Source organism: Heteronotia binoei, chromosome 1 (assembly GCF_032191835.1).
Source record: "Heteronotia binoei isolate CCM8104 ecotype False Entrance Well chromosome 1, APGP_CSIRO_Hbin_v1, whole genome shotgun sequence".
NCBI lineage: Eukaryota > Metazoa > Chordata > Lepidosauria > Squamata > Gekkonidae > Heteronotia > Heteronotia binoei.
In genome coordinates this window covers 154,708,306-154,719,804 of record NC_083223.1, presented here as the reverse complement: position 1 = coordinate 154,719,804, position 11,499 = coordinate 154,708,306, and the positions used below count along the sequence as shown (strand labels likewise).

General features: G+C 42.3%; 1 protein-coding gene across 1 annotated transcript; it reads right to left on the bottom strand.

The window, feature by feature from the left end:
• Positions 1-596: 596 nt before the first annotated feature.
• SPRTN (SprT-like N-terminal domain) lies at positions 597-11,494 on the bottom strand. The gene is made up of 5 exons (XM_060242888.1): positions 10,974-11,494; positions 8,152-8,251; positions 7,476-7,604; positions 2,436-2,691; positions 597-1,557 (listed from the first exon to the last, which is right to left on the bottom strand). The coding sequence occupies exons 1-5, from the start codon at positions 11,222-11,224 to the stop codon at positions 836-838; spliced, it is 1,458 nt and encodes a 485-aa protein (XP_060098871.1). The 5' UTR covers positions 11,225-11,494; the 3' UTR covers positions 597-835.
• Positions 11,495-11,499: the final 5 nt, after the last annotated feature.

Below are 11,499 nucleotides of genomic sequence, written 5' to 3'. Positions count from 1 at the left end.
GTAAATTCAGCTCTTACTAGAGCACCATCTAGTGTCAATTTGAAGAAAACAGAAGCACTAAAGACGCTGTTTAACCACAGTTGTAAAGTCTTCACTTCTAACCTTTGTAAAACAATTCAAACATTTGAGAGGCTCTACTCTTTTTTTTTTTTGGTAAATACTTCCTCCATTTACTTTTGCAAGGAGACTATTTAGGTAACTTCCTCCACATCCAGACTGTTTTATTAAAACAGACTTTAAAATCCTGAAACCACATTGCCTGTTTGCTAATTGCTTGGCATGTCTGTTTGGTAATTTTCTGGCATGCGGAGCAGTCTGAGTAGTGATCTTATGCAACTAAGTTCCCCTAGGCCCCACATCCCTCTGTACTGCTACCGTCTCTGTACCATACCATAGCATCCCAAACCATCTAAGTCAGCTTCTTCAGAACTTATACAGCCAGCACAGAACATACATAGTTAGTGTGTGAAGAAAAAACAGTGACATGAATCCAGTGCTTACTGCTGAAGTAAGATTCAAACGTTTCCTGCAGGACTAGTTAGGTAGGGAGTATATGTTGATATATACATTTGCACTGTAAAGCCAGTTCCTCCAGATTTTGGCAGCAAAATTTAAGTTTATTTTCAAAAAAATAAGACTCAAATGCAACAGAGACTGTAAAATATATTCAGGGTCTAGTGCATTATTAACAGTCCAGAAAAGAACTACTCCAAACTAAACAAGGATCTCACTGCATACAAAATGGCAAGGTGGCTAGTGAATTCTCTTCCCCACAACAAACTGGAAAGATACAATGAAGCACTTAATTAGGCAAACCCTGAGCAACACACTCATCTCAGAGACAAGAATCTAAGTGTTCATTAATTTTAGCTTCTAAGACCTGAGAATGACAGGCAGGGCAACTAACTTTTCTTGTCTGAGGATTCGCAGAAGTAGCAGTGTATTCACAGGATACAGATTCATCCTTGATCTTCACAGACAGACTTGTGTGCTCTGGACCCGATTTCTTTATGAAGTAATTTGCAAAGGCACTTTTGTCTTCCATTTTTGCCTGTTTTTGTGGCACTCCATAGGCATGCATGCTACTATTTCCTTGAGATGTGGTCTGACATCCTGGAGTTGATATAGCTGGTTCAGGAAGGGTTCTTTTTTGTGTCTCCTTAAAAGGCAGAGAAATGTACTTTGCATTTGTTGAGAATAAACCTGCTCTTCCTACATTAAAAGATTTTTTCCTGATTGGCGAGCCATTAACATTAGTATATGCTTTTGTATTAGCAACTGATACTTTAGGAAGTTTGTTGGTGGAAACATGGCTATTTTTGTCACTGCAAGAAAACATATGGCAAGTATCTATACAGGAAACACTTGGTTCAAATTCTATTTCTTTTTTAGGATTTTGTCCTTTCAAACCAGGTGATGAATGTTGTGGTGAAGTGAGCATCTCCCTGCTGTTTGGACTTGTGGTTCTCTCTAATGATCCTCCACTTCTTACTCCAAGCACAAATCCTCTTCCACTAAAAGGAATTATGCTTTGTTTACCACCTCCAGAAGCTCTTCCTGCAAACACATCAGAAGTACAGTTCATCTATTCCACTACAGCAACACAAATAAACTATTTTATGCTGACTAGAGTTTCATTCAGATAAAATAAACAATGTATGATTCTTCAGTGTAAGGTACTATCCAGGCAATGATACAGAAATTTAAAGGAACCCCCCCCCCAGGTATCAGATAGATTAAGACCCTTCTTTCACCTGTTGGGTTTGAGAGTAGAAAGAAACCCCAACTGGTGGCTTTAAGACTGGTTGATCACCCTGGAATGGATGCATCTACTTGTTAAGGAATAAACAATTCAATGCCAAGACAAGCCCCTCAATTCTCTGCCCCACTGCATGTGAACACCAGAGACTGCATCCCATCTAGAATTTCCATAGGATTTTTGCTGATTTCCCCATTCCACAGCAGCCAAAAAGACTACTAAAAATGCTACTCCCGAGGGACCTTCAGGAATAGCTTCTGGTGAATCTGATCTCCTGAGGGAAAGTGGAATTGGCAAAAGTCATTCTGCTTAGCACCTGTGGAAATTGTAGATAGGATCCAAGCCCACAGGTACAAGTAAGTTGAGTATTCGGCTTGAATATTCAAGTATTCTGACAACATTAACCACATACACATTTTTGAGGCTTGCATGATAGCAGTTAACTCTTTACAACAACCATGTACTACTCCAGTAGAGAAGTACTAGTTACACAGCCAAATAAATTACATCCAAGGTATTATCCAGCCTTTCCATGAAACATAATAAACTATTATTCATTTTTGTTCAGTTACCAAAATCAATTGTCTATCCTGAAAAAAGTCATAAAAATAGTTTCCTGTTTCATGTATGACTATGCACAATAAAAAGTGCTAAGGCGTATGTAATTGAAAGATACCTTTGTCATCAGGTGGGAGCTCTCCTTGGTTTTTCTGTGTGCCTTTCTTGGAGTAGTTCTCTGGCTCTTTGATTTTAGTGAATGTCCCTCCACAGGACTGCTGATGTTCAGACCACCAGAAGTCATTTGCAGATGGTGCCCTATTCATTGCACGCTTCACATATCCAAAATATGGTTTTCTACTTTGACAGGGACCATTACATCGCCACCAGTGCTGACGATAAGAATCCACCTCGTCATGGAACTCATGATAGATCTAAGAGTAAAGGAAAGGGGGGACCTTAATACAGAATACACACCTTTATTTTGTATCAACTAGAGGCAAACTCATGCTGAGCCATAGCCTCCAATGCACACACATGTACAGCACATATGGCTGCCATTCCTGCAAGGACATTGCTGTTCAAAGGTAACATTCCACATAGGCTTCCCATCCCAGTAATAAATATGCATTAGGATTTTTAATGTTCTCTTCAACCATTTTTGTTTTCCAGAGCATCTTGCTTGTGTCAGAACTCTATGATGCAGTACTCTCAAATGCACCAAATTCTGTCCTGCACTTCCTTGATTTGCAGTAATTACAGTCTGCCTCCAAACCAGAATCAAAATCCTCCCCTCAACCCCCCCCCCCAAAAAAGATTTCAAGTTCTGATTTAAAGGCAAGCTGTGCTTAGTGGTAATCTTTGTTTACTTAGTGGAAAAAAGAATTTGCATGTATGAGAGAAAGGGATGTTTGAGCATAGCATATTCCTGATCTTGACATCTCAACTAGCCCAGACTACAGACATCAAGCTTCCTGGTGCTGACTTAAAAGTTTTGGATTTCAACCACTGAATGCAGATCACACCTCATTAAAACCAATGGAAATTTAGCAATTAGCTTAACAGATATGGATTACAGTCACTATGTTTTAATGCAAAAGTTAGTGTGGTTAAATAACTTCCTCCCCTCCTCTCAAGCTTCTTTTCAGCGTATATATTTTAAGAATTACACATTTATTTTAATACCTTTTACATCCTGAAGCCACATCCTGTTACAATAGTAAGCAAAAACAGAGATGTCAAAAAGTGCAATCTAAATGACAACTACAATGTAATTAATGGCTTCAATGTAAATTAGGGGCCTTAAACTGTGATGGACAGCAAGCAGATGCATACTTTTAGGCAGTTCTGTTTGGAAGAATGTGAATTAGCAGAACTGACTGACAGCTTCTGGAACTCACTCTGACTGGAGGACTAGAAGCTAAATGTAGAGGGGAGCATGACAGGCAGTTGGACAGTTGGTTGGAGAAGACACAATGGCCTCTCTTGGAGCCTAAAAAGCAGAATATGTTTCAGAGCCAGTGTGGTGCGGCTTTGAAGAAGAAGATATTGGATTTATATCCCGCCCTCCACTCCGAAGAGTCTTAGAGCGGCTCACAATCTCCTTTACCTTCCTCCCCCACAACAAACCCTGTGAGGTGGGTGGGGCTGGAGAGGGCTCTCACAGCAGCTGCCCTTTCAAGGACAACCTCTGCCAGAGCTATGGCTGACCCAAGGCCATGCTAGCAGGTGCAAGTGGAGGAGTGGGGAATCAAACCCGCTTCTCCCAGATAAGAGTCCGCACACTTAACCACTACACCAAACTGGCTTTGGAAAAAGAAGAGATTCTAAAGGAGGCTGTTCAATAGTTTAATCGGTCTCTGAGAAGAGAATTAGTTCTCCATTGAAAAGCTTAATATCCAGTTTGAAGGGACTGAAAATCTGGAAGATAAGGATTTGGCAAATGGTTTGAAGTGGCATTGAAAGGCTCTAAACATGCCAAAAGACCAAGTTATTGATTTTAAAGATAACTATCGTATTTAAAAATAACTATCTTGCCACAGAAAAAGGTTTAATAGAAAAACCTTGTCTTTAAAAACAAAGGGATAAAGCTGAATATTTTCTCAAGTCTGGGTGACCAGCAAGTTTTAAGTTAAAAAGAAAAACATAAGGCAATCTAGAACTAGCACAGTCTAAGCAAAAGCACAGTAACATCTGCAGCACCTTCAGTAAAAGTGAAACAGCCTGAAATCCATAAACATTTATTGTGTACCATAAGATGCAGGTCTGCAAATATATTTAACTATCTACTGATCCCAAAATGTATCCACTATGTAAATATCAATTCCCTTCCCTGCCAGTTTGTTCAAATAAATCTGAACCTGGGCAGTATAAAAAAAGTAGAGACATCACCCTGCCAACAAAAGTCCGCATAGTGAAAGCGATGGTATTCTTAGTAATGTATGGCTGTGAGAACTGGACCATAAGGAAGGCCGAGCGCAGAAGAATAGATGCTTTTGAGCTGTGGTGCTGGAGAAGACTCTTGAGAGTCCCTTGGACTGCAAGAAGATCCAATCAGTCAGTCCTAAGGGAAATGAACCCTGACTGTTCCCTGGAAGGTCAGATGCTGAAGCTCAAATACTTTGGCCACCAAATGAGAAGGGAGGACTCACTGGAGAACATCCTGATGCTTGGAAAGACAGAAGGCAAAAGAAGAAGGGGACAGCAAAAGTTGAGATGGCTGGACAGCGTTACTGATGTAACAAATACAAATTTGAGCAGACTTCGGAGGATGGTGGAAGACAGGAGGGCCTGGCGTGACTTGGTCCATGGGGTCGCAAAGAGTCGGACTCGACTGTGCGACTGAACGACAACAACAAAAATGGCACAGAGTGTTGGACTGGATGGGCCATTAGCCTAATCCAGCATAAGAACATAAGAGAAGCCATGTTGGATCAGGCCAATGGCCCATCCAGTCCAACACTCTGTGTCACACAGTGGCCAAAAAGCTTATATATATATATATATATACACACACACACACACACATATGTGGCTAATAGCCACTGATGGACCTCTGCTCCATATTTTTATCTAACCCCCTCTTGAAGCTGGCTATGCTTGTAGCTGCCACCACCTCCTGTGGCAGTGAATTCCACATGTTAATCACCCTTTGGGTGAAGAAGTACTTCCTTTTTGCCTGCCTGATCACAGTCTTGTATTTGATTTGCCACAGCCTGTGTTCCCTTTTATTAATCTCACTCAGACTAGCTTTCCACTGCTTAAAGGAGTCCTTCTTACCTTTTACAGCTTCCATTACTTTGTTTGTTAACCATGCAGGCCTTTTCTTATACCTGTTTGTGCCTTTCCTAACTTGTGGTATATATTTTATCTGAGCTTCTAGGATTGTAGTTTTAAATAGCCTCCAAGCTTCCCCAAGGGTTTTGACTGTAGTTACCTTTCCTTTCAGTTTCCTCTTCACATGCCTCATCTCAGAGAATTTACCCCTTTTAAAGTTAAATGTGATTGTGCTGGTCTTTTGGGGCAACTCCCTATTTATACAAATGGTGAAATCAATAACGTTATGATCACTGCTCCCAAGCGGTGTGATGATTTTTACATCTCGGGCATTACTTAGAACCAAATCCAGGATTGCCCCACCCCTGATAGGTTCTGTGACCATCTGCTCCATAGCACAGTCATTGAGAGCATCTAGAAACTCAATCTCTTTCTCAACCAGAACACATATTGACCCAATCAATCTGCGGGTAGTTAAAATCACCTATTACGACACAGTTTTTACGTTTAGCCACTATTTTTAATCCTTCCATCATATTATAATCATCCTCTATTTTTTTATTTGGTCCCATAGTCCAATTTTCTTTTGGGCCCTCTATTTCGACCCAAAGCATTTCTAGAAGGGAATCAAATTCTCTGCCCTCAGTCTTACTGGACTGTATACCCTCTCTGACATACAGAGCCACCCCACCTCCAACCCTTCCCTCCCTATCCTTCCAATATAACATATCCAGGAATCACCGGTCCCACTGTTTCTCCTCATTCCACCAAGTTTCTGAAATTCCCACAATGTCTGTTTTCTCCCAACACTAAACATTCCAACTCACCAATTTTACTTTGAACACTTCTAGCATTTGTATACAAACATCTATAATTTCCAGGCAAGCTACGCCCATAACCTTCCTCCTGCTGCCTCAAGGCTTTGGCAGACAGTCCATACTGTTTGTCACCATCTCAGTGGACAACTCTGATCCATTACCCGGTAGAAAAGTAACAGCTAGCCCTTCATCTCTTTGAGATGAGTCCTCTCGAACCAGAGACATTTCATCTCCTGTCGGCTTTCCCCCAAGTCACCTCAGCCTCAAGGGTACGAATTCGTTCCCTGAGGACCAGGAGCTCCTTGCATCGAGAACACACCCAAGACTTCTGTCCTGTGGGCAGATAGTCATACATGTGATAGTGCAAAACACTGGAAAGCCCCCACCCCCTGCTTGCAGTCTACCTTCATGATAGCTTTTAAAAAAATATATACAGTCCCCTTTAAATCCTGTTTGATTATGTGGCTCCCCTTCTGGTCAACTTACCTTATTGGGAGCACAAGGAAATTAGGGATCTGAGTTCCTGGTCCTTACACAGCCCCCAGGCTAAGAGCCACAGGCCAAGAGCCCTTTAGCTCTTTGGCAAGGCTCAGCTTAATAATGCAAAGAGGTTGGGGAACATAGGCACTCCTAATCAATCAGCACCAATCACCTTCAGCCCACTCAAACCAAACAGACAGCAGTTCCCCAGCAACCACAAAGTCAGAATTTTCAGAAGTCACACAAACTCAGAAATTCTCAGCAACTTCCCCAGCTGTTTAGCCAAACCTCACCCTTGTAGCACTTCTTCTCTGCTCTCTCTCAGAATTCTCTGAAACATGGCTTCTCTTATGTTCTTACGTACATTTATACATATTTTTGTATACAGCAACATTCAATCCTGTGGAAACCCTCCATCCCTGCAGCTGAAGTGGTACTTCCAGCTATCTCATTACTAAGCTAGAACTTGTTAAGATAGCTCTTAAAAATTATTTATTCCCTTCATTTATACTCTGCCTTTCTCCCCAATGGGAACCCAAAGTGGTTTACATCATTCTCTTCTCATCCCATTTTATCCTCACAACAACCCTGTGCCTGAACTACCATAAAACTGAAAGCCACAAGACATTACAGAAAATACTTACTGTAATATTGGCACCAGTTAAGCGATTTATCCGATGCATGTGTTTGCAGAACTCTGGCCCATGGGAATCATGATCTTTGTTATTGTGAGTGACAAACAACAAGGCATGAATCATTTCATGCAAGAGGGTCTGAAATTGAAATAATTACTGGATTAATGTTTTCCTCCCAACAAGCAACTTGTGAGAAGCTTGGCTGCCACACTCAAGAATATATCTAGTCAATTTAAATAAAAAATTAACACATTTACATTTACTGTCTACTCTGTATCACACACAAATCTACAAATGTACATTGATTTTAGCCCCTCCCTGCCCCAACAATGGCACCCCCAGGTTTTCAGCAAAAGCTCTCTGGAATGAACTCTTAGAGATTTCCTTAAACTGGTACTACAAAAGGATTAGAGCTTAATATTGCTAGTAAAGACACAGCTGGTCACCCTGGGTATTTTCTATGGATGTTAAGGTGAATATACAGCAAGCCGCTCATATAAAGTGGCTGGACAATCAAATGCAATTTTTCAAAAAATGATGGCTATCACTCTGAAACATACACTTCAAAATATTCTTTTATTGCTTATTAGATAGATTTTACTATGCACACAAACATGTTAGCAGCAAAATTTACATGGTTTACATGTTTTGATCAGTGTTTATTTACAGTCTCATCTTACAATACCTCCACAAGATCTTTCCTTGGCCGTAACTTTAAGAGTGGCTCACTGAGTCGGATGGAGCACATTCCACCTCTCCCTTCATAGCAGCAAACCCCAGCACACCTACAAGATGAAACAGAAAGTAAACTTGTTTGCCACTGTAGTTTATGAGACACAAAATAATCACTGGTTAAATACTGGTTATTTCCCCTGTTGGCTGGATTAGGCCAACACACTTTTAAGGGTTTTTTGACATCATACCAGCTTTTAATATGCTGTATTATGTATTACAAACAGTTACAAAGGTGTAATTGCACCTTTCATAATAAAAAAGGTAAAGGTAGTTCTCTGTGCAAGCACCAGTCTTTTCCGATTCTGGGGTGACGTTGCTTTCACAACGTTTTCACACTTTTTATGGGGTGGTTTGCCACTGCCTTCCCCAGTCATCTACACTTTACCCCCAGCAAGCTGGGTACTAATTTTACCCACCTTGGAAGGTTGGAAGGCTGAGCCAACCTCGAGTCAGCTACCTGAACCCAGCTTCCACCGGGATCGAACTCAGGTTGTGAGCAGAGCTTAGGACTGCAGTACTGCAGCTTTATCACTGTGCCACAGGGCTCTACCTTTCATAATCGTAGATAATACAATATAATGTGCCAACACAGGAATGCGGAGGACTGCCTTACAGTGGTTTTCCTCCTTCCTCCATGATTGGGGACAGAGGGTGGAGCTTGGAGAGAAGGTCTCCCTGTGATACCCACTGAAATGTGGAGTGCTGCAGGGCACAACCTTCTCATCAGTGCTACTTAACATCTATATGTGCTCCCTTGCCCACTTAGTCCAAGGGTTTGGGCTGGGTTGTCACCAGTATGCTGATGGCAGCCAGCTCTATCTGTTGTTGGATAGCTGCCTAGACTCCATCCCAGAGAACTAGGTGAGAGCTTCGGAGGCTGTGGCTGGGTGACTACAGCAGAGTCAGCTGAAACTAAATCCAGTGAAGACAGAAGTTCTATACCTGAGCCAGGAAGGGGGGGAGAGTCAGGATTCAGGCTTCCTGCCTTGGATGGGGCATTGCTAGTCCCTGTGTAGCTTCTGATCATTTAAGACTGCTGTACTCCCTATTTTATTGTGTTTCCTGTTTTAATTGTTTAATTATTGAATGTTAGAACTATTTTAACAGTTTTATACTATTATTGTTGTGACCTGCTGGCAGGGAGGGCAGGAAATAAAGTGGCAATGCCATGAGGCACCATACCCCTTATAAACAAATATCAGGAAGCCACAATGTCATACAAAGGCAGAAGAGCCAGTTTATGGACTACATGTATAAATGAAGCTAGAAAGTTGACACGAGTTTATACCTCTATGTTTCTCATTCAAAACTCAGCTGACTGGATTGGTGATCATTCTCTCAAACTGCCCAAACAAGCCACATAATAGCTATGTAGCTACATTCACTGAGTGAACTATGGCACAATATCTTTTCAGAAGTGTTTGCATATTTGGAAGTTTTCCAGCAACACTTACTCAGCTACAGCTTGTATCACGTTTTTTAAAATATTTTCTAACATACATATGTAATAACTAAGTTACTGTACATTTTCCTGTTTTGTCTCCTCTCCCAGCTGAACTTTTTCCAAGTCAAGAGTTTCTGAGGATATATTTCCAAAACAAATTAGAAGCAGCAGGAATGTTGTACTGGCTTTCTACATAAAACAGTACCTGTGGCAGTAGCAACCATGCTACAGCTACAGTCGTTGTGGACCATAGTTTTACCTACATACAATACACCATAGTTCTTCTAAGACCTTCTGCACATGGAAATACAAGTGCCATAGTCCTGGAGTGTACATACAGCAAAGTGTTGTGATAAAAAAGACTGTACCACTTCACACTGGAGGCAATTTTGCACTCCAGGGATTATATCTTTCACAGAGAGGCACTAAGTTGCCTATGTATCTGCTATAAAGATGCAATAGATGTTTGGTTCTTAATCACTTCCAAGTCAAGTGTAAAATAAATATTCTTCTTTGGCATCTACAAAACATCCACAAACAAAGAAAACCTAAATAAATTCCCCTCCACCATACCTAACACAGTTAGTAGCATTTTCATCCTTCATTTCAGTGAAACCTCGATTTCCAAAGTAACCCACAGTAATCAAGCTACAATGAGAGACTCAGACACACATGGGAGTGTGACTCATATCCAAATCCAGAGAGACTCAGACACAATGGGTGGGAAGCTGGTCCCTCCCTGCCTGGGGCGATATCATCAGTGGAAGATGATAGAGAAAAAACTCCAGCTAGAGGTAGCCCAGTTTCTGTGGGCTAGTAGTAACTTTGGTTGCCACGTTCACTTAAGATCTAAGAGCCAGCGTAGAGTAGTAATAAAACTGTCAGACTAGATCTGGGAGATTCTGGTTTGAATCTCTGCTTTGCCATGGAAAATTGCTGGATGACGCTGGGCTAGTCACATGCTCTACGCTTACACTACTTCACAGGATTGTTGTGAGGATAAAAACGGAGAGGAGAATAAAGTAAGCCGCTCTGGATCCCCATTGGGGAGGAAATTAGGATGCAAATAAAGTAAATAAAATTTTAAAAGTTTCCTCAAGCAAAAGGAAGTCTCAGTTGCGGTGACTGTCCGCGCAGTGGAGAATAAGCAGGAAAAGGCTGATGAGCCATTCCGCACAAAAGCGCGCCGGAAAGACGACAGACTATCAGTCCCAGCCGCCGGCCATGAGATGGAGTAAGGGGGAGCCCCCCCCTCGGAGCACGAGAAAGCCCCGAATGCCCCAGGAGGGGCCTGCAGGGGGAGAGTTCTTCAGCGCCCTTTACCGTACAGCGTCATGCGAGGGCTCCACTTCACTTCCACGGCGGCCAGGCGCCCCCAGAAAAGGGTCTCGTTGAACTGCATGAAGAGAGCCCGCACGTCCGGGCTGGGGTCCAGAAGCTCCCAGGCTTTGTCCACCACTGACAGCGGCCGCGGTGAAGAAGGGCTGGCAGTTACTGTTGCTACCGCCGGGACCTGATCGTCATCCTCCGCCTCCCACTCAGCCTGCAGCCGCAGCGCCAGCAAGAAGTCGCCGTCCATCGCTTTCTAGAAAGGGTTTGTATTCGTGCAGGGACGCAACCCTAGCCTACAACCCCGTCAAACTCTCGCGCATGAGCAGCGTTGCAGGCTGCTAATGCGCATGTATACGCTTGCGGTTTACTTTCTTCTCTCTCCTATCCGGCCGCAGTATCTACATACATCCCTAAACTATGAATTCTACGCGCTTTTTTACAGCGAAAGAACGTTTACGTCACTGGTGTTGAAAGAAACAAATGCATTACGCACGTTTCCCCCGCCTTTACGTTCCCCTTTGA

Bases quoted from the DNA above. Each gene is read 5' to 3' on its own strand.
- SPRTN (XM_060242888.1), bottom strand. From the start codon at position 11,224: ATGGACGGCGACTTCTTGCTGGCGCTGCGGCTGCAGGCTGAGTGGGAG. The intron at 8,252-10,973 runs GTACGGTAAAGG...TTCATCTTGTAG, and splicing joins TGGAGCCCTCGCATGACGCT to GTGTGCTGGGGTTTGCTGCT. The intron at 1,558-2,435 runs GTATCTTTCAAT...ATGTGTTTGCAG, and splicing joins GCTCCCACCTGATGACAAAG to GAAGAGCTTCTGGAGGTGGT.